Source organism: Heliangelus exortis, chromosome 2 (assembly GCF_036169615.1).
Source record: "Heliangelus exortis chromosome 2, bHelExo1.hap1, whole genome shotgun sequence".
Lineage (NCBI taxonomy): Eukaryota > Metazoa > Chordata > Aves > Apodiformes > Trochilidae > Heliangelus > Heliangelus exortis.
The window spans coordinates 27734986-27759190 of record NC_092423.1 but is presented as its reverse complement, the minus strand read 5'-3'; the positions used below and the strand labels follow the sequence as shown (position 1 = coordinate 27759190).

Here is a 24205-nt window from a genome sequence, read left to right as displayed (position 1 = left end):
TTTGAATATGATAGCAGTTTTCTTGAAAATTCCCTTATTTGCTTCCCAGTTTGTAGGTGTCTGAAACCTGATCTTAGGCTTTTTAATGCATTCATTCACTGGCAGGGTGGGTGGGAGAGAGAAAGATCCCTGTTCAAAAAGCTTTGTTTCTCTCCACGGTTTTGTATCATCATGAGAGCCTAATGTATCCTGAGTAGTTTCATATGTAACACTCAGTGTATGTTTTAAAAATGACTGATAACTTAACCTTCAAATTATTTTAAATTACTCAGTTGACATTTATGCATGTGTATATGTGTACATACTTGCTGGATAGGACAGGATGTTATCTTGCATTATATATTACATGGACACTTCATCTACGACAGAGATGATGTCCTTACACAAACACACACGTTACCACATCCATTCATTAATCTGTTCCTACAGAAGATAGCCATATGTTATTATCTGGAACAAATTTTAAGGTAGTGACTTTTTTTTTTTCTTCTCCCCCCCCCCTGTTTTCTTAATAAGGTCTTAATTGTCAATTTAAACCATGTATAATCACTTATTTGTTGTTGTTGTTGTTTACAAAAAGGTTAATGCAGCCTTTAAATAAATATTGCAATCAGGACAAATGTCGTATGCCCTTTTAATTAATGCCTATCATTCCGGTTATATCTGTTCTGCTCCTATGACTTGTGTTCTTGAAGCACGGCTGATAACGATTCCTCCTTTTCCTCTCAGTATGTCTCACATGGGATATTCCAGGGAGAGCCGTGTCTGGGAAGCCAGCCTTTTGCAGTCGCTCTCTGCGTCGAGATTACAGCAGCGGGCTATTTGTGTTTCTCCTCATCTCTGTTTCTCTCTGTCTCTCACTCTCTCCAGCTGGTGTAAATGACTGCTGCTGCCTCCCAGAGCCAGATAACCTGCTCAGTCAGCTGGAGCCCCCTGCGGACAGCTGTCTCGCTTTTAGCTGATGGAAAACTCCTACTAACCGCTGAATGGAAGAGCGCGGAGCAGCAACCATTCTAGCAAGCAGCCACTGCAGCAGCAGCAGCAAGAGCGAGCAAGGACTCTATTGTTCCCTGGTGCTAAACAGTTTTTCCTTCCCAACTGCCATGCACAATAGCGGGAGAGAGGTTCCCAGTCCCCTTCTCCCCAGGAAGGAATTCTGAAGCGGGGGATATTGTCGGAAGAAGGTTTGGCGGTCGCGCGGTCGTGGAGGTTTTGGAGGCTGCTGGAGGCATGGGGTTGAGCCAGGAGAGAGCTGCTTTCTGCCGTGGGCCAGGGGTTTGCAGCGTGCCGGCCCGCTGCGTGGGAGTTTTCCTCCTGTTCCTGCTGCTGGGAATCTGGGACGCTTGTGCGCAAAGTGAATTCCAAACTTCCTCGGTGTATTTGTGGAAGACCGGTAAGTGAGGGTGATGCTGTCTTAACACGACAGCTGTGTCTTTATTTTTTTTGTTGTTGCTGTAATTAATAACCTTCTTGTGTGCTTTGTGTACGTGGAGAGAGAAAGTTAAATCTAAGTGTCTAATGTTTACTTGCAGGCTTATAGGGAAAAAACCCATAAATTAGGTCATCTTCCAGGATTCTGCCAGCCAAGCAAGTATGGCAATTAAAAAAAAACAAAAACAAACTAACAAAACACATTTGTGACTCTTTGGCACAGTTGGTGGGATCTCCTATGTGTTTTCTGTGTCTTCTGAGGTTTTTAATTTTGTTGAGCAGCTGTACGCTGTATGTAAATAGCAAAGGTCAGGGTATTAGTACCTGTCCACAGTGGGAAGGAACATTTACAATTGGAGCAGCAATGCTAACAGTGCTCTAAAAATACTGACTTTTCACAAAGAAAGATGTAATTCAGCATGTCTGATCTTTGTGCTCTGTGTAATATATTCAGTGTGGTAATCGATGGGGAGTTGGGTTTGTTAAATTTAGGTTTGTTGCACAGTATATAGGACATGTGAAAGCTAATGATGGATTAGGTGAAATAATCCAAGTGATGCCAGATCTCATAACCAAAGAGCCAAAGGCAAACAGGGTATGTGGATTCAGCACCACACTAGACAGATAATTTCCTCTGCTTTGATACTAATGAGTTACGTGTCTGTTTTAAAGATAGCATAGTCATAACAGTGTTCCAACCTTAAATTTGCATTAAAAATCACCGGGGAATTTCCACATGTCTATTAATATATTACATTAATTCAGAACTTTAGCAGTGATGAATATGTGCATTTTAGTTGTCTAAAACAGTTTTCATTCGTGTAAATAGAGTCAAAGTCTCCTTTAGGAAATTTGAAGTTTTCAAGCCAGCAAATATTTCACCTTGGCTTCAGCAGTTGGCTACATTTCCGAGATGTTTCCAGGAATACAGCAATCCAGAAAGTACTAGGTTTGTTTAAAAACTGTTTTTCCATTAAAAGATAATATAGAAGTAAGAGAGAGTGCAAATTAATCATTTGTCAAAAAAACAACTTTGGATGGAGGTCCCCAGTCTTCTGCCACAGAAGCAGATCAATTTACAATTACAGTGATATCCTGAATTTTTTAAGAGGCTCCATCTATCCAGCAGCTCAGAGAGGAGATTAAAAGGAAATTCATTTAAACAAAAAGACAAGCTTTCCAATAATGCTAGAAACACAACTCTGAAGAAGGGAAGGTCATTTGTAACTTTCACTTCTGACTGAAAGATGTGTCCCACAATGACAGTGACCTTTTTTTTTTTCTTTTGACCCATTAATTCAAAACATAGTTTTCAATTCCTTTACAGGTTTGTAAATGTTCAGCACACACTTAAGAAGAGATAAAATACATTCACAGATTTATGCAAAAGTGCAGTAAAAAAACCCCAAGTGTTTTCATTAAGCATTTTACTCTTACCCTGAGTTGCTAAGCATCAGTAGAATAAGCTCTGCACCTTTTCATTATGTCTCCATTTAACAGTTAGAGGACTGTATTTTGAAATGTTAAAATAGTTATACAACCACCTTGGTTAACTAACACTACTGTGAACTGTCAACGTGCTCTGAACTTAACTCTTAACTTACTTTGCATGTGGTACATGTGCTCTGAAGTCACACCTGTTATGTCAGCAAGAAGGAAACTGGGTTGGCTTATACTTTCTCCCTCTTTTCTACCTTCCTGGTGAAGTCTGCTCTTAAGGAACTTTTGTTCAGAACAGATATGATCTAATTACACTGCCTGATGAAGAACTAGTTCTTCCCTTCAGCTTTTATTCTGTGACCTCTCTTCTCTGTTTTGCTTTCAAAGAAGAGTCGGATGAGCATGTTCATGGTACAGTTTTTAATATAATAACATTGGTGACTTGACTATAAAGTGATGAAAAATGACTCAGTGTGGCTCTTTCAAAACACTGAATGGCAAGATGCAGTGAATAAGGGAGTGCATCTGCTTTTGCATGGTTTTTTCATAGCTATTTATTGTTTTGCAGTTTTCCCCCCTCCTATTTGTCAGAGGGTCTAGAAAGTAAACTAGGAGAGTTGCTGGCCAGTGATCTGAAGGGTGTATAGAGTTCAGCTAAAGCATTGGAGAGAATAATAAATCTGAACAGTAGTAAGTTCATCCAACTTAAATGGTATTTTGCTTTTCCTTCTGTGAAGGAAGCAGTTTGGAGGAATGTATGGCTAAAGTTTGTGTCTAGGAAACTGGCTTGATTATATGCCTTTTGCGGCCTGTTATGTCCATTTCTTGAGAAACATGCTCTTTTTGTAGCAAACTTAGTCTGGGGTCAGCTTTCCTAAGTGCTGTTCAGTACTTAGATGTGTCTGGTTTTTAATTCTAAATATTTTTGAAATGCTGTCTTGGCCTATGCTAATCCATGTCTTCTATCCTGGTTTACTGCTCTATGTTTTCTTAAGGATGCTCTTGACAATTATCTGTAGCAGTTATGAGATTTGAGTTGGGGCATTCTTTCACCTACAAAATAACAATTATTGGGGTTTTTTGTTGTTTTGGGAAGGGGTACCTTAGCATTTTAGGCTTGTGCAAACTGCATGCAACTCAACAAGGCCAAATGCAAGGTTCTGCACCTGGGTGGGTCCTGAGCACAAATACAGGTTGGATGAGAGTGGATTGAAAACAGCCCTGAGAAGGACTTGGGGCTGTTGGTGTATGAGAAGCTCAACATGAGCCACAGATGTGCACTTGTGGAGCAGGAAGCTGACTGTATCTTGGGCTGCATCCAGAGAAATGTGGCCAGCAGGTGAAGGGAGGTGATTCTCCTATTCTTCTCTCATGAGGCCCCACCTGTAATACTGTGCCTGGTTTTGGAGCCCCCATCACAAGAAGAGTGTAGGGCTCTTGGGATGAGTCCAGAGAAGGACCACAAAGATGATCAGAGGGCTGGAGCACCTCTCCTGTGAAGACAGCCTGAGAGCTGAGACAACCTGGAGAAGAGGAGGTTCCAAGGAGATCTTAATGCCCTTCCTGAAGGAGGCCTACAAGAAAGCTGGGGAGAGACTTTTCACAAGGACGTGTAGTGAGAGGACAAGGGATAATGGCCTAAAACTAGAAAGGAGATTTTGACTAGATGACTAGACAATAGAAGAAATTCTTCACTACAAGGGTAGTAAGATACCAGAACTGGTTGCCCAGAAAGGCTATGGAGGCCCCCTCCCTGGAAGCATTCAAGGCCAGGTGGGATGGGGCTTTGAGCAACCTGATCCAATGGGAGGTGTCCCTTCCCATGCAGGGGGTTGGAACTAGAGGATCTCTAAGGTCCCTTCCAACCCAACCATTCTATGATTTACTTTTTGCTTCCAACCTATAAAACCCATCAGAGGTTGTGGTTTTTGTCTGCTACCATCCTCATGTCTACTATTACAAATATTCGAGGAGTTCATAATACTCAGATGAACCATTTTGAGACTGAAAGATCTTTGATGGTCAGTGTTGTTAACAACCCTCTTTGAACAGGGAGATTGAACTAAATTATCTCCAGAGACCCCTTCTAATCTTAACCACCCTGTGATATGGATGCCATCATTAAGTAATTTCTACTTGCCCAACTGAAACTGCTCTGAAGTTTTGGCTTTCAAAACTTTTTCAATCTCTTGTGACAATGACTATTTGGTATTGCATATTTATACTTCTATTAGGGTGTGTTTCATGGACCTTCAGTGTTTTGAATGGCATTTAGACAAACATAGTTACTACTCTTTACACTAGGTCTCTTGCCAAATATTCTATACCATGCAGGCCTGGTGTGTGCATTTTTTCCAGACATGAATACACTGCTGGTTCATTTTGTGTGGTCACTGGGAAAGCCATCTGGATTTCTTAACATAAATTATCTCCATCTGTGCAGAATACCTGTCTCTTCTCAGCAGAGTGATGAAGCAGCTAGATTCCCAGAGCTGAGTCATTGTGCTTGTTTGCTTGATGTTTTGAGGCAGAGAACAGCAGTTTTTAGCAATTTATAGAACCAAAGCTGTGATGTTAAGGGGGGGTGAGTCCATTGATGTAAGGGGAACACACTGCTGAGCACTGGACTTTTGAAGTTGAAAAAATTTTTGAATGACCTGTTTTGATCATCATTAGTTGCCTGTCTCTGAGTCTACTGATTTAATTTGTCATGAGAAGTTTGGTTCTCTATTTCTGTGAATTTCTGTGAGTTTCTGAAATTTTAAAAATCTCATTCATATTCTACCCTAACTATTAGAAATCCTTATTGGTTATATATTATTTAATAATAGTTTCCATATACGGACACAATACACACAAAAGGGTGACAGAGCCCTGGAACAGGCTGCCCAGGGGGGTTGTGGAGTCTCCTTCACTGGAGACATTCAAAACCCGCCTGGACACGTTCCTAGGGGATGTACTCTAGGGGGCCCTGCTCTGGCAGGGGGGGTTGGACTAGATGATCTTTCGAGGTCCCTTCCAACCCCTAGGATTCTATGATTCTATGATTCTATGAAAATGAAACATGAGTGCCACAATTCAGTAAAAACTGCTTGTTTGTTAACTTTTGTTAAATGTTACTGTCCAGTTTCTTTTATTTTTAAAGTGAAAATTTCAAATTCCAGAACAGATCATAGTCTTGTTTATGTTGCCCAGCATAGGCTAAGATTTTGTTGCATCTGTAAAATTTGCAGGAAACAATCTGAGGACTGCTGATTCTTAAATAAAAGCTCCCATATACATTTCATTATGCAGGACATATATATATAGCATTTCTGTACAGAACTAACAAAGTGTCAGCATTTCTTGCTACCTCAGAACTCTCCATTATTTACTTCCAGCTTGTGCTTTGCTTGTTTTTGTTAAATCAACCAACAAGGTGATCTGTGATGTGATGTGATGTAAGACTTGGGTATAGACCTGCCTATAGTTACTAATATAATTACTGAAGAGCTGCACAAACTCAGAAAGTTTCAAGCACACTTGAAAATTAATGCATCTGACAGTTTGAAGTGATGCATTTTGCACTCCTGAAGTAGAAGGTTCAGCATTGAATTGATAGCTCTGGAATAAAAATCTTCAGAAAAAATTCAGGAGGCAATACCTTTACCATTAAGGACTACAGATTACATCATGGGAGGTATAGATTGGTGTAGTTCTGCTGAATTATTTGAGCTATCTGCAGTTGTGTGATACCAAGACTTGGTCTTCTGCATTACAGCTGCAGCTGGGTGTTTTCCAGCCTATGAATGAATCTTACTGTTGCTTCAAGTTATTGGTCACTCTGCAATCTTTTAACCACATCATATTTCTTCACTAGTTGATAAGAACTGGGGTCTCAAGACCACTCTGATTTTTAACCTCTTGATTTCCTGTTTACCCATGAAGTAGAATAAATGCAGCCTCTGTAACATAGAGGCTGTGTCCATTTTTACTGTTTTACACATTCCAAGGCCTCAGTTTCTTTTGAGAAGATGTTAGTGCCACAAGTGGGATTGGAGAGTAGAGGATTTCCAACCCTTCATCTGAAATTCCTCATCTAACACCTGGTGGCTAACAAGCACTAGATCACTGGATAAAATATCATTATATTTTTGTTATCTGAGGGTGGTGAGACTCTGGCACAGGTTGCCCAGAGAAGTTGTGGCTGCCCCATTTCTGGAAGTGTTCAAGGCCAGGCTGGACGGGACCTTGAGCAACCTGGTCCAGTGGGAGGTGTCCCTGCCTATGGAAGGGGGCTTGGAACAAGATGATCTTTAAGGTCCCTTCCAACCCAAACCATTCTATGATTCGATTCTATGATTCTATGATTGATTCTATGTCCCTGGGACCATTCTTATTCTTACAGAACTGAGTGTTTCTTTCTCATATTAATGCCTGAGGGGGGCAGAGGTCCTTCCTAGGACCTGCAGTCCATGAGGCATTTCCAAATGTGCCCAAATACACACTGACAGGAACTGATCACAAGATGAGAGAGAGAAATTACCTAACCAGTCCTCTGATTAAACACATACCTTCCAAGGGTTGTGTCAACCCTTGTGTTTTTGGAAGTTGTTCCATAATATGGCAAAAAGCTCTCCCTTTGTGTCAGTATTAATATTATATTTTGTTTCCAAAACTGGAGTAAAGAATTTTTGCAGTAATCACATCTTGAGACTAGAGACAGATAAATCTATGTCAGTAAATAGAAAACTCCCAATGTTAAAGAGACTATGAAGAAATTATCTGAACAGGTGGATTAGATGTGACGACCTAGGGAAAATGCTAAGTGAGAAAAGGTGTTTTAACTTCGAATCTGACAGACAGGAAAGGAATTAACATGTGATGATGAAAGGGAAATAAGGACATCTTCAGGGAAAAATAGAGCTCTAGTTATGGCCAGGTGAACTTGAGCTGGTAGCCACACATCCTTGAGGACTGAGAGAGGTCAGTATTTTAAAAATGTGAACGTAAAAGGTGTTTTTCAAGAGTCATATTTTTTATTCTCAGGTCTTCAATCACAGAAAAAGAGAAAAGAAATATTAGTAAAAACTGCATCTCTACAGCTTTTTAAATAATAAAAATTATTCAAGCAAAATGTGCTAAAGATGCTTTACTGTTACCCTATTGAATTAAAATATAAATAATCCTCCAGGACGAATATGGTTAAGTGTTGGTTATATACTCTCTGCATAAATTCATGTTAAATAGAGTTAGAATTTATCACTTCTATTGCATTCTATAATCTAAGAATTAATTTAAGCAACCACACTGTTTACTGCCTGTCTTCCAGTTAAATCTGACTTCTATGTAGTCAAATGGGGTTTGCATATCTATGTCTTGAATAAGAAAATATTAATTTTCATTAGGCATGTTCATCACTCTTACTCTTTGACCTCATTTCTAAAATATCCTTTCAGATTTTTTTCTTCACCAGAAATTGTGCAAAGCAAATATGAAGTTTTTGATCAATGCAAAAGGTTTTTAGTGCAGCTTGGCAACAAAACATTTGGTGGAAATGTAGAAAGCAATTTCTTTCAAGGAAATTATTTATAAATGTTGTTTTAGTAATCTGTCCTTATTTAACAAAATCAATGTAAATATTTAAATGTTTGGAGAAAAATGTTGTCCCACTGAATTTCTTATGCAGTAACTTTGCCATATCTGCAATAAGAAAATAGAGAATAATGTGGCTGATACTATGAGCCTCTAGTTGAGATAAGTAAGTCATATTCTCTGGGCTAATGGTTGACTTCACTTGTAGGGTAGCATTCTGAAGTCTAATAAAAGGAAAAAATGATGGTTGTGTTGTACCAGTAGCTGAGAGTGTTTTGGGTTATTTTTAGCAAGTGCCTTGGAGTGCACTTGGTCAGTTTATAGGGATGCTGCAATAAAATAATACCTCAAAAGCTATGGGCTCTTTTGTTCTGTAGGGTGGCTGTTCCTGTGTTGAATTTATCAGTTGATTAATATCTTATAGACAAGGTTTTAACTTTACAGATCCCAACTCCACTTGATGTTTATGTCTTCTTTTATCATGTTCATCAGCTTAGTTGTTCAGGTGTCAGAAGTGTGTATTAGCACAGTAACTCCAGATTTAATAGAAAGCCCAATTCCCATAATATAAAGGCTAATATTCATGAAGACAAGTAGTTATCTATATTGTGAGGTATTATTTGTCATGGTAAAAGTTAAATTGCACATTAAACTATGTACTGTGTCAGAGCAAGTAATTCCTGGGATTAAGGATACTACATATATATATATTCTGTTTATTGAAGGTTCTTTTTTGCATTCATGACTTTTTTAATGACCTATGTCTTTTTGTATGTCTTTTTTTTTTTTTTTTTTTTTTTTTCCGTGGGAAGCCCTTTTATGTATGTTTGTATGTATAGTCAAAAATTTCAGTTTCTTAGATTAGCAAGGCTGAAAAAACTATGGTGGGTTCCTTAGGTGGGTAAAGATGTGTTCAAATTCAGACTGACAGAAGTTGAAGATTTGGTTGTTTGGTGTGGATCCTCAGAGTAGACAATGGGCTGAAAGAGCCTACAGCTGGAGACAAGTGCAGCATTGACTTGGCATTTTATTTATTGATTTCTTCTTTCTTTTTATCTCTGTTTCTGTTTAATGAGGCAATAAGAATATATGGAGTTACTAAAATAATGAAAGAATCTATCTAGAAACTCTAAAAATCCCATTATTTGGTAGATGTTTTCCTAAATGATCACGATTAAAATAACTATGTATTGGATATTAAATCTCAGTCTATCAGAAGTTAATGTAAGCAATTTTGCTGCCACCAGCACAAATTAATCTCCCTTAGAAATCCCATTATTTACCACTTTCATATGAACGATGTAGAGTGTTAAACATATCAGTCTTTGGGATTTCACACAAAATCCAGCAGGCATTTATTGTAGCAGTCAGCACATTCTCAGCATTAATTAGCACTATGCATTTTGGTGTGGCTGACATTTCTGGAAGTTGTCAGTAGATCACAGTTGCTGTTTTTTTCTTTTGGTTGGTTGTTTTTTTTTCAAATTCATTTTCTGTATTTTCTGTCAAGGTTATTTTGGTGTTTTTATGTCAGTGGGATAGAGGAGGAAAACCAGGTATGTTTCTATGGATTCAGGGAGAGGGTGGTTTAGTGCAGTCCTTATTGATTGACTCAAGTGGTTGTTTCTTGTGTGCTTCCTGGTGGATGGTGTTGCTGTAAATACAGCAAGCTTTCAGATGTCCAGATGCTAGTAAGAATTTTCCATAGGTATTTTCAAAGTGAGAGAGGGGGAGAGAGATAATAGGTAACTGCTTTTTGTAGGCAGTTTATATTGCATAGAGTGTGTTTGAGTATATTAATTGGAAATGGTTTCTGATGTAATGAGACATACTTAAACATTTTAAAGATTGATGACATCTGCTAAACCAATGAGAAATTTCTTAATGAGATATGTTATTACTTTCTACCTCCTCTATTATGCAAAATGAAATGTTTATATTAGTGAACAATGATATAACTCTCCCTGTGTGTGCTGGGGAATAGCTGTTTTACCACTAAGCCATTAGAGAAATAAAGAAAAGAACAGAGAGAGATTGTCCTATTATGATTTGTGTTTCTACAGTGCCTAGCACAATTGAATTCTTTTCAGTTGCTGGTGTTCCTACGTACCACAGCTTTATACAAAATGAAATAACTAAGACTTGTTAAAGATGCTGGTTACAAAGATACATTATTAGTATTCTAAAAGAAGATTCAAAGAATTTCAAGTGCCCAAAATAGTTCAAATAGCAGATACAGAGATGCCATACTAGAGGATAATAAAGGAGAAAATTATTTTCATAGGAAAAACTGTTATGAAAAAGCATGAAATTGGGATTGGCTGTGATAGTTCCAAATGTGTTCTTGGGAGAAAATGTTTTCCATGGTAAATTTTGTTACTTAGCATTTCTATATTCATTTATTTGGTGGTTGTCCCTTCTTCTCTTTCCACATAGAAAAACTCAGAAGAGGAGTTGGATAGGAATATGCTTGATTGTCCTAAAATATCACTTGCATTACATAAAATTCTGTTCATTTTACAGCTTTCTACTTACTGTTTGAACCAAGTGTACATTGCGCTGATTTTTGTCCCATTTTATTCTGCTTGACTCGATTTGCTTGTGGTTTTTTTGGTCAAAATAATGCCCTGATTAGAGGAAGAGGTGGAGAAAGCCTTTACACTAAGACTGCTGCATCTTGCATTAGGGACCATCAAATCTTCTTAAAAACAAATCAAAGCAAAACAGAACAAATAATCCAGTTTAGAATCTGGATCTTGAGTCCAGTTTCATTCTGAAAATAGTTTGCAGTGGTAACATTGTGAGTCTGTTTCCTTTTCTATACAGTGATGTTAAGGTGAGTATAGTGTTTTGCAGGTCTCTGTGCAAAAAAATAGACGTTGAGACTTGTGATTTTTGATATAGTTATTATACAGCTCCCAAGAAACCAAAGCTTTAGCACACTTGTAGGACACTATGCAAGCAAAAAATGGATGTACTGGAAGGGATTAGGATATTTAGTAAATAGGAAGAAAGAAGTTAACCTGAATGGAGAATACAATTATGAAAAGCAAGGGGCAAGCAACCAGCATCCATCATCTGTTGAATATGAGTATTTAAGAGTGTGAGATTGAAAAACTCAGGGGGATGAGAGAAGGCAACAGTTGTATGGATAAATAATTTTTTAAAACTAATATGAATTTTCTAATTAATCTATCTGAAAGCTATTTTCATACAACATTTCTAACAATAGATACACCTGTGTGTGCATGCTTGCATGTGTGATATATATGTGATGACATTACTGCACAATGCTGGATGGATCCCATGGCACTACCTTAAAATATGTCTAACAATAGGTTATCTACATCTTCTGTGTCTGACTGAAACAGCAGCACAGCTTGAATTTATGGTCACATCTAATAGCAGACATATATATGTTTTTATATATAACTAACTTAATTTGAGAAATTCCAGCATCACTTCTACTGCTGCTTAGGTTGTTATTTTTAAGAGGCGTACTCTGAAGGCTCATGGAAACCACTTTTTTTGGGAACCCCAAGTGAAACTTACAGTCAACATTGCTTTTTAGACAGCAGCGTTGGAAAGAGCAGCTCCTTCCTGTGAGATGTGCTTGGTGCCATGCAGCAGATAATGAAAGGAAGAGGAGAGAGAATGATAAAGCAACTGAGCATGCTAGGAAGATTTGTTTTCTTTAACTTGACATGGATGAATGGCTTGTGGCTTTCCATATTTCAGCTTGATATATGAGTGTCAACACCTTGGCAATAGTTTGGGTACCTGAACCATAAAGCTGGGAAAGTGAGGTTATTTTCTAGACTGTACTTCCATGTCTTTGCAGGGAATTGCAGGAGAATTCTATAGTCTAAGCTGCACAAAAGTGAGTTCTCTGAAACTCTGCAAAGTGCCTACTATGATAGATTTATTTAGGTGATTTACATAGTTACTAGTGGTAAGTATTTAATTTTCCCCCTCTGTGCTTAAATACACTTTAAAAGCTTTATGGAATAAATGAAGATGAAGAACCTGACTATAACTGAGACTCAGTTAATTTTTCATGGTATAGATGTGTGGTATTTTATCAATAATGGGTGATGGAAATAACTTAAAATTTAATGGGTTTGTTTTATGGGTATAAGACAACTTGGGTTTTGAAATAGCATCATTTGTGTCTTTTTCTTATCCTAACTCTGCAAAAAGTTAATTTTATTATTCTGAGGATGCTATATAGTAAACATCTTCCTTTGAAAATACCGAATTTCCTATGTTACTGTGCTTTGTAGTTTCTCCTGAACAGTATACTGTTTGATTTCTCTCTTAACTAAAAAGTGAGAGTGTTGTAAGGATCAGGATACAAAAAAAAAAGGCTAAAATTGTAGTAAGTATTTTACCTTTTTGATGCAGAAGTAGGTTTTTTGAAAACGTTTGGTTTTGGTTTTTTTTCTTATATAAGGTCTTCCTTACTCTCCATTTAAAAAAGGGAATATAGGTGTGTTCATATCAGTGAGAAATCACCATTCTTAGAGTTATTTAAAAGACATGTAGATTTGATACTTACAGCCATGGCTGAGTGGTGGACTTGGCAGTGCTAGGTTAAGAGTTGGACGTGATGATCTTAAAGGTCTTTTCCAACCTAAAGGACTCAGTGTTCCTATGAGAGTATTATTAGATTAGAAACAGATGAAACAATGAACCTCTCTCTCTGAGAGTAAGTTACATTATTGTTAGTAAGAATGTTATGGTATAATAAAGGATGCTATGGTTAAGGATGCTATGGTTATTAAAGGTGCTATGGTATAGCTATAGCAATTAAGATGATAGTAGATAATTTGCTTCTGAAGTAGCTTATGCACCTCTTGCAAAAATTTATATATACATTTTCTGAACTAATAACCTTGCTGGTTTAATACCTTGAAAGCAATCTTCATTACATACCCATAACTTTCTAAAGATGATGTTTATCTCAGCAAATAAAACACTGTTATCTAGAAATGTTATTATCAATATTATTATTATTATACTATAATTATAATCTAATCTGTATGTAATCCCCTGAAAGCAATGAGTAGCACTCCTAGAGGCAGACATTCATTAACAAAATATGGATATAAGGAGAACTTAAGATGATGGAAAGGAGCAACTTATTTAAAGTTAGTATACCAAAGAAAGTAACAAAGCAAGGATTTGGTCCAGTGGTGCCTGTAGTGCTAATGCAATTCAGTTTTTCTATCTCTTTTAAATTTAAGACAAACATTGCTTACTTTTTATCCAAACATTACCAGAGAGAGTTATTTTGGAAAGGAAAGACAGTATATCAAGAAGCCATAAAAAAAAAACCTATGCCCTGCTTTCTGTATAATGAATCGGATAATATATTGCCTTCTTGTAAACTTTTTTTTTTCCTTGCAACTATTTAATAAAAAACAAGTTATCATTGGCTAAGACTACCTAAATCTTTTGAATGCTCTTGTTATTTATGCAAGACAGGGAAAACAGATTAATGAACAGCACATCTAGAAAAAAAAAACCCCACAAAAATCCAAACATTAAAATTGGTGTGAAAAACAACAAAGATAGCCTGGCAATTAAAAAATAAAATAAAATTTACTTTTGTGTTAAATCACTTCACCTGTGTCTGGAACTAAAAAGCAGAGAATTCATCCAATTTGCTGCTGGTCGTTATAAACAAGGAGCCCATTTGAAGTACTGGTATTACTTTTGGTTTTGAATTTTTAAAGTAAAGATGAAGAGGAGTCCCTGAAGATAGAAGCTCATTAAGAAAGCTAAGGGCTTTTTGGAGAATATGTTCTGTTCAGGGTGGTTTTTTGTTCCCCACTTTGTATGTCTCAGAGCACACTGCAGCTTCTAATGAAAAAATAATGCAGTTCATTAATCTGGAAAAACTTCAGAAAGTAGCTACATTTTCATAGTATTCTGGGAATTAGCTTCAACATAATTGGTTGGATGTAGATATTAAAAAGCACTCTAATGAAAAAGGGAATGCTCAAACTATAGTAGTTTGCTGCTTCTGATGAAAAATTTAATGAGGCTGAATAATTACACATTCTTTCTTCTTTCTTCCCAATCTGCCATGTCTTTCCCAAGCTCTACTTTACATTTATGGTAAATACTTGAAGCACTAGGGTTTCTATCACTGTAATTGAAAGACTACACTGTCTGTGTGTTGCACTATTTTATAGCTACTTTGCCTTTTTCTGCAGTGCTTTTTCCCTTCACGACTGGATTACTCAAGAAGAGAATTTGTCAGTTTTCATGCCCCTCAGCCATCACTTAGCTGAACTGCTCTTACTGAAGTCTAATCTTTCCTGATAAATCAAGCTATTAGTGTTGCACCAAGCAGAGCAGTGTCTGCCATTTATGTAATAGTTACTCTAGTTGGTTAAAGGAGTTTTTATCTTCTTACTTGAGGTTGAGAATTGCTTTCTTCTGAGTTGTGATGATTGCCCAAATATATATGCTTCCCAGTTACTGAAATGACTGTTTATGACTTATTTAATAAAATTGTGAAGCACACAGAAGTTGGGATTTTTCATGGGAAACCTATTTTAAGAAAAACAAAACAGCAAACCAAAACAAGACACACAGGTACCAAAAGCCAGAAATAACCCCCACAACACTGCATTAATCAAGTGGAGAGCCTTTTCTTCTGGTAGCTAAGATGCCACAGAATAATATGGTATCATTTTGATATGATGTGCACCCTTTTCTTTAATGTTTTGATTTAGGTGCAGGACAGATAGATGAGAAATGAAGCATTTAGACTGATTTTTTTTTAAAGCACAGTAACATTTTGTATGTACAGAGATCTTAACGTATTTTCAAGTCTGTCATCAAGTTTTTTTTTCTTTTTGCTGTTTTTTGGCAGAGATGATAATTTTTAGGTCCCCATCCCAGTTTCTCATCTGATTTGTATTAGATTTTCCAAATCCTGGCCTTTTTCTATCTCAGTGGACTAATGGATGCTCTATGAGAAATTTATCCCCATGACCTGGGTCTGTATTAGCTGCCTGTTCAATAACTGCTCAGTATTCTAGAGAACAACCATGTGCCCTTGGCTCTTCCATAGGTTCCTACCTGCAACAAGAAATAGTGGTTCACCTTTTTGTGGTGGTGTACTAATGCACTAAAAAAACCCCACATTTTGGTGCATTTGTTAATAATATTCTGGAAGTGAAATTCACAAGCCCTGAATATCAGCAGCACCACGATGGCATTGCAAAACTAAATTTTAATATTCAGCTGCCCTCAGTAGAGACATTTGGTGTTTCAGAAGACATTTTCTGATGCTTTTTAAGAGCCTTTCAGCATTGAAGATCATCTGAAATGCCAGATTAGGAAATTGATAATGCTGCCAGGGGTTTGCTGACACTTCCCAGGCTATGAGCCTCCTTGTCAGATATAGTGCTCATGGTATCATTGAATATGTGGCATTAAGAGATCTCACCTTTTTCCTTACTTCACAAGAAGTCAGAAACTTTTACTGTAAGCCTAATAAGCAAAACATGGCACACATCTACACAATCTCTTCACAGGAATTTTTTCTTTTTTCCTAATTCCATTTCATTTTATATGTCTATGAGTTTTCCCTTCTTATCGCAGTCAAGCAAGAGGTAAATATAAATCTTTCCAGCACAACAGTTATTGCAGATGTAGTCTCCTGCTATACTGTATATTCATGTGAGATTTTTCTGTAGAGAAAGTAAAATTTCTGTGTCCAACCTTATACTTATTAATCTCCCATGACTTTATGTTGTGACTCAAGGGAATGCTTCAACATATGCTTAACATCAGTTCTTGAATGCAAGAATCAGGAGGTAGTAGAGCCTGCAATATTTCACTTGGACATAATTTTTAGGTGTTCACAGGGAAGATATTTAACTAGAAGATATTAGTTTTGGGGGTTTTGTTTACTTGGGTTTTTTGTTTGGTTTTGTTTGGTTGGTTGGTTTTTCCAACTAGAAAGTGAAGTCTTGTGGTTAAAATGCAGGCATCTGTTAATTTGATATAAAAAAGAGAGAAATAATCTCCCTGAGAAGCTCCTTGATGTTTCTTTTTGACATTTGAATTTATACTTTATGCAAAAAGTCACTTTTCTTGTTTAATACGTGTTTTGTAGCATTAATCTCTTAAAACATTAAGCTTTGTTTAGCTCAGTACACCAAGATTTCCTTTGGTATATCAGTTAAACTTTACTATACATCACAGTGGTAGGGTTTTTTTCCCCACTATGGGAGGATCCTTAAACTTTTACTCCTTCCTTTGTTATTGGAATTACACCTAGCTGCCAGAGTGGCCTGTAGAGCAGCTTTCCAGAAGCTCATGAACTTTAATTCTTTTCCATTTTATTTAAAGGATTTTAGTTTAGTTGCCTTCATTGATACAATATAAATTAAAATAAAATGCCCAGTGTGATTGCAGATTTTGTAGTGCTTAACTAGCCATATTAAAACCTGCTTTCTAAAAAAAAAGGTATAAAATGTGTATCATGTTTCCTGTTCAGAATATTCTTAGCTCTTACGTAGATCAGGATTTATGCTTTACTTAAGAAATAACACCTAATCTCTTGAATTAAAACAAATGGGAAGCAGAAAATGAAATTGTGCTAGGTAGCACTCTGTTTCCTCTTGTTTTGGAAGAATTCTTAGAAAAAGTCCTCCTTTATCCTTCAGAAATATGGGTGCCTTTTAGAATTAATTCTGAGTGTAATGCCATTTTAGTTTTAGCAAGTAGTTTTGGTAAACATACAGGTACGCGACTTATGGATTAACATAGGTTGTTTTGACAATCCTTGACTTTTGCAGTTGTGATGATGGATGTATTCTTCAGTCAACAGCTAGGGAAGTTTTAATGTGTATTTTTGTTAGTTCCTATGGTTACTATACACTTGTACTTGATGGTTCAAGATGCTATTCAGAGTGGTTCTTGTTTATGTGCCCAACTAATTTTTGTCTATTTTTTTGCATCTACTGAGACTATTATAATCTATGGAACTAAAGTAATGGAAAATGATGCTTAGACTATTCTTGACACGTCTGAGCTCCACTAATGCTGGGGGAAAAAAAAATTGTAAGTTTCAATGCAATACAGGCAAAAAGTTATTTACTACTTGTGATTGCAAAGAGTTAAGCTTTTCAGGTCTAGTACCTGTCATTTTAAAATCTGGTAGATGAGTACCTTCGACACAGCTGTAGACAATGATTTTTTTTTTTTAAACAAGTTTTTCATTGCTATTCCACTTTCAAAGCTGAGAATGTCAGGTATGTTTAAAAATAATGGGTATCAAGAAAAGTTCCAAAACAATAATATATTGTTTTAAAACCTATTTAATGGAAAAGCTTTCAAACATAAATTTACTTCATGGTAGCTGCTTGTGGGAGAGGCAATTAAGGTTCTGCTTTTCTCTGCCTTGATAGTAGCGCATCAATCTTCCATACTGTTAAAGATACAGAAGTTGCTCCTAGTAGCATAGAAACAATGCCCATTTTAATTTTAAATGCATCTGAAGTGCTTTTTGATGAATTAGTAATTACTATTTTGATTACTATTTGATATTTTTGCTTAGTCTTTGCTTCTTTCAAGTTTTAAGATAATTTTATTTTTCTGATTTAGTAGCCTATAGCTCAGTATGAGAAGCTAGACTGTTTCTGCTTCAAGGATATACAGCTGATCAAAACATGAAATTAATATATGACAGATATCAAGCACAGGAAAAGGGTGCCCAAGGAAGTGGTTGAGTCATCATCCCTGGAGGTATTTAAAAGACATGTAGATGTAGTGCTTAGGGACATGGTTTAGTGGTGGACTTGGCAGTGCTAGGTTAATAGTTGGGCATGATGACCTTAACAGCCTTTTCCAGCTAAAATGATTTTATGACCATTCTTCCAGCTCTAAGACTGTTGCAATGCCATCCATCTGTTCACAGTAACTGAAAAGACATTCTTGTACTGTGTTTACAAATGAGGAATTGGATAAGGCATTTTGGAATACAGTATGTCTGCCCAGGCCAGTGTGATTATGAGTTTCTTCATTTGCAAATCAAAGGAGTCTATTTTATTATTACTAATGTGTTGTAAAAACACAGTTCAGTAGCACGGTGTGGTGCTTTTATGTTTTAGAATATTCTTGAATACTTGTGCTGATTAAGTATGAGGAGCCTCATGGAAATACCTACATCATTATAGGGACAGAACTACTTAATGTAGTTCTCATCACTGGAAGATCCTCACTGTCGGTTTCCCAGTGTCAAGATTTCTGACATCCTGACAGATTATTGTAACTCAGCAGATGGCCACAGACTTGATCTTTAATCAGCAAACTTGAACTGAAGGTTTGGAGTTTATCTGTTCCGTTCTTTACTGTGGACTAAAAGAGTGACAGATGGATTCACCTCACTCGGTGAAGCTGCTAATTTCTAGTTAACCTTATGAAGACCTGAGAAAAAATAAGGTAACAGAAATATTTATTTTTAAAAATATATAAAGAGTTTCCTGTGTGGATTTTCAACTTAGTTATCTACTGTGTAGCATTTTTATTGCATGTAGATAAATATTCTTATAAGCATTTGAAAAAAAAGTCGAAAACTATATTATAGTTTTGTCACTATTGTCAGTGTCACAAAACTACATTAAAATAATTTGTTTATCTATACATATATTTATATATTTTAAGGAGTAGATGTGTTAAAGCTGTCAATAAAATGGTTGTTTCTAAGTGAAACCCACAGAGCTATTAATACTACTTTATCAGCATGTTGTTTTCATAAAATATGTTCTCTTCATGTCAGAGTACTCTGCCATTAATTCAGTGGACTGGGTGACAGATTGTTGCAACTGAATCTCAGAATATAGAGATAAAATAATTATCTCTGTAAATACAAATATCCATCATTCAGAGGTGGCTTCTTTTCTGAAAGTGTTGGGTAACCTTCCTTCCTGCCAGTTTAAAAAAAATCCTATTTTGTGTTTTTGTTAGAAACAGTTTCTAGGTAACAGAGAAAAGCTAACATTTTGCTCATCAAGCCATTATTTTTGAGTGTTTTATTTTTAGTATCATGATGCTTTCATGTATGAGTTTTTATTTAATCAGCACAGATTTTGAGTGTAAATCGGAAGGGGGAAAAAGAGTCCTCTATGTTGTCAGTTTTTGTCTGTCCTGAAGTAATCCATCTTTCTGCAAAGCTTCAGGTTCTGGTTGTTTCCAAGAGATGGGTGGCTGGCTGTACCTGCTTGGAAGCATTGCTTTAAAGGATAACTCTCTTCAATCATTCCTGGGGTTTAGAAATAACTTTGTTTCATGTAATTTAAAAAAAGAAAAAGAGTAATAAAGTGATTCTAAAAATCATCATCATAAATGTAAAATACAGTTTACATGAGCCTTTCTGATTTTGGGTATGATAAATTATTTTGCTTTGCTTAAATGTAACTATCCAATTGAACAACTAATCCTTAATATCATAGGTGGAGAGGTCAAGCTAGGAATCAAGCTAAATAATTTAGAGCAGAGTAGACTAATTATTGGTGATGGAGTGGACTAATTATTAGTAATGCTTAGATTTCAACTCCCTTTTTCTTCCCCCTAACTATGGTATTTTGGATACTCAGTTTTGAACTGCATTGAATAAATATGCCATATGGTATAGCTTGTCTTTCCTGATTGGATGTAACACCAGCTGTTACTCTGCAGGTTCCTAAGTAGACAGCATAGATTTCATCTGTAAATGCCCAGGCATTCACTTTCATATTTGTTTTCAGTGTGAATTGCCTGAAAATTAGATTATGATTTATTTGGCAATATGAAACGGATCTAAGTATGGCTATTGTTTAAAAGTAAGTGTAGTTTCAGTTAGATGTTTCAAATTTTGCATGAAAAAGAAAAGTGCAGCGTGGTGTTGCTTTTTTTTTTTAACAGATTGACCTTGCTTTTTTTATGTGAAGTTGCACATTAATTAATTGTATTTCTTTAAAAAAATTATAACTTTTAGTAACTTTTATTATAGTCAGTTTTCACATATTGTGTTTCCTTGTAATATAAATGACTAAATTATAATAACAATTCATGCTTGAACTCGTCATACTTATGGATATTTTTTTAGTTACTGAACCATTCTAGTTTTATTAATACAATGAATTATTATATATAATATCAGCATATTATATATAGCTATATATTTTATTATATAATATTATATTATTAATATATGCTTTGTTATTATAAAAGTTAAGACTTTTTAAAACATTTTGAGTTTAGAAGTAACTGCATCAAAATTATGATTTTTTTTCTGTATCAGAGCTTGGCTAGTAATTATATTTATTTATGTAAAATGTCTAATAAATCTTTCTTTTATTTCATCTTACTCTTGAAAACAGCATCAGCAGAACTGACCAGTGCCTTAGAGGGCTGGGAAGAGTAGGTTATTCAGAGAGTGAACATATAAGAGCATTCCAAAATTCCAAACTTGAAAGCTGAATACCTCAGCATGCTGGGTGGTTAAGTCCTACCAGATATGACAGATTAACACCTTCCTGTTGATTTTTTTTCTCAGGGTATCACTTCCATTTACTGAGTTGCTAAAATGCTATCTGCAAAAGTCCCAGTCTGGGGTTCATGAAAGAGTTTGTACTCTTAGGCTGTATCATATAGGATGGTGTTCATAATACTGTGGAAAAGACTGTATCTCATAACATCAGCTTGTTACCATCTTCCAGTTCCCTCCCCCTTTCCCCCAGACTGGTGGAGGGGAACCTTCCTGACTTTCATGTGTTTCTGCAGTAGCCTTTGCTGTTGCTGCCTTAGAGGGACGTGTGAGCTCCTCAACTACTCTGCACCCACTGTAGAGGGGTTGGACTGCTTCTAATATTCACAGTCCTTCTAGTTAGATGGGTTATTGATGAAATTGCTGGTCGGATCTGATGACAATTTAATACAGTATGTGATAGCTGGACTGAATGACCTTTGCTGCAATTGATGTTGGCCTTTCTCCCTGTTAAGTGACCGCTCAATTTATCTAACTTATAGGAAATATGGTGATTGCTGAATAAACCATCTTGGACAAAGATATCCACCATTCATCTTGAAAAGGTTGAGTGGGCACTAGTAATAAGAAAAAGGTCAAAGAGCCTGATTTAAGATTGCTTAAATCTAGTGCTCTTTTTCGGAGGTAAACTTATATGATTTAATCAAGTGCCTGGCTCCAGTATCAGTGAGTCTGATGGACATGAACCAGTGGTGTGGAAGACTGTTTAAAGAGTGGCACCCAGACTGAAAGTACTAGCCAAAACAAAAGTTTTAGGCTTTTGAAGAATTTTCACAGGGCATGTAGGATTATTAAATCTTATCATAAAGTTGTGTGGGACCTTTAGAATACATACAATTTATATTTCATAGAGCAAGAGACATATTCTTGTCTTTAGGGAAAATTGCTAGAAATGGATCTATTAAAACGTTATATTTAGAATAATTTTCACAGGCTATTTTCCTAGGAGTGTCTGCTGTTGCAGAACTTAGCACATTCAAGTGGTGTGAACAACCTCCCAAAGCGATCAATGAGAAATAAAGAGCAATCAGTGTGCGTGCTTTTCTTCAAAATATATTGATTTAACACACGAAGAATATTTTCTGTTTATGTATTTGAAATCTTGAAGTGTTTTAGCAAGAGATAATTAACAGTGATTTTGCTCTCTAGTGCTTTCGCTGTTGACCTAACTGCATTGATAGCATTCCATGGCATGTGTGCTGACAGAGTGCATAGGAGTTCAATATTTGCTTAGGATATTGTATAGGATCTTTTTTGCTTCTTTACCACATTTTGTGTTGCTTTCACCCTTTTTATTTTATTTCAGTTTGATGCAATTGGAGATTTTTTTTTTTAATTACTGTTTAGATTTAGCTCTTTTCCAGTCCTAACCATGGCTATGTGGCTATTGGTAGCATAGTGATGCCAACATTCAAATTGATGCAAACATCACTTCAGAGCTGTGTGAGAGACCCAGTCTGTCCTAACATGAGAGTATTCACAGCTCTTCACCCTAGGTACCCAAGTTAACTGGCTGGTTCCTTCAGAAGTCAGTCTGTTGGAACAGTCACTGGGGATGTTGAATTACTTCAAATCAGTGTGGTAATCTAATTCAAATAATTAATTAATTAGGTAAGTTCAGAGTGTGTTTCTTGTAGCACTGATGACTATGGTAGACAAGGGCTATAGTTACATAGTTACGAATTTGAGTCTCTGGTTTGTCCTAAATTGACCTCTATGAAATACCCTGGAGGTGGAAACATAGCTACTTCAAGACACGTCCTTATCTTGGTCAATAGTGAGACATGGATGAACACAGGACTCTTTAGCCTGTATTTTAGTATGTTTTACTTTTATCTTCACTCACTGCATAGGACCAGAGTCATCAGTCCAGTGCACACACACACACACACACACACACACACATGTGTGGTTTTTTACCCAATGCGACTTGATTGAAGTTTCCTTATGAGCTTGTTAAAAGCTGGGTTAAAGAGACTGTGTAGCCTGTCTGGTTATGTAGTACCTATCAGCAAAATTATTAGCTCAGTAGGTCAGAATTAGGCCTGCCAAATGAAAGGAAGCTTCAGTAATCAGTACTGTATCTGGGTCAGAGACCAATCCAGTCATAAATACTCTGATTGCTTGAGCCTGGAGGGTGCAGGGCCAGAATCAGCAGCACCACAAAACTGGTGATGCAGAATTGCTCCTCTATCACCAATAAAACTATATGCTGAGCATTAGCTGTAACTTTTTTTTTCTTTTTTCTTTTTTTTTTTTTTTTGGGGTTTTGCTGATACTGTGGAATACTGCCCATTGGCAGTAATCTTCAAGCATGAGGCACCAGCTTGCATACTGAATTGCCACCATAGATGTGTGAATTGGGATGTTTGCTCTCAAAACGTTTCACCAGTAAGGATCCCGTCACAAAAGACATTAGTTCACATTTTAGAAACAGCATGAATTGATTCAAGCTTTCATGTCACCTGATCTGTCTGAATTTGCTCTTACATTATTTTTGTTTTTTTAATTCAGATGTAAAATTATTTTATCACATGTATACACCTCTATGTTCTGAAACTGTACAGAGCATCTTGAATGATGAGGTGAATTTCATGAAGAAAGTTAAAAAGACTGAGAAACAGTCCCACTGATTTGACTTTTAAATGTCTGTTTATGCAGTTCCTCTAAGTTAAGACACAAAATGGGACTAGGGACAGCTGATACTTTAGAAAGTAGGACTCAAGAGCTTTCCCACTTTCTAAAGGACAGCTGTAGCATTGCTCCATCTGAGAAGACCTATTCCTGCCAACAGGTCCCTCAGATCTGTGTGAGAAGAATATCTTAGCTCAGCTCCAAAGCAAAATCACTGTCATACATAATACTACATAATACATACTGCTTCATCAAGGTTGTTTTCTTTCTGAACATTAAAGGTATACTCACAGGCAAACAGTTGGATACTTTCTGTAACAACCTGAAATATAAAGATATGATTCCTTTTCCTGTAGGGGTAGAAATCATGAGCCAAGTTGCATGCTAAAAAAACCCACCTGATAGCAGTTTGTGGAAAAGCAAAAGTATATGGTAGGTGCAAGCAGGCAGTTCAAGTCTTGTTGAAAATATACCAAATTGTGTTAATTTAAATTGAATTCTACCTATTTATTTAAAAATAAAGCAGTGTTATTAATTTTTTTGAAATATTTTCTTCCTATGGATGCATATATG

At 36.4% G+C, this 24205-nt stretch overlaps 1 protein-coding gene across 1 annotated transcript in view; it reads left to right on the top strand.

The window, feature by feature from the left end:
• The first annotated feature begins 839 nt into the window (after positions 1-839).
• The window catches only part of THSD7A (thrombospondin type 1 domain containing 7A), a 194794-nt gene continuing 171428 nt past the window's right edge, over positions 840-24205 (top strand). The window contains exon 1 of the mRNA XM_071735333.1: positions 840-1393. Coding sequence (XP_071591434.1) covers positions 1231-1393 — 163 coding nt within the window. The 5' untranslated portion in view covers positions 840-1230. The remainder of the gene's footprint in view (positions 1394-24205) is intronic.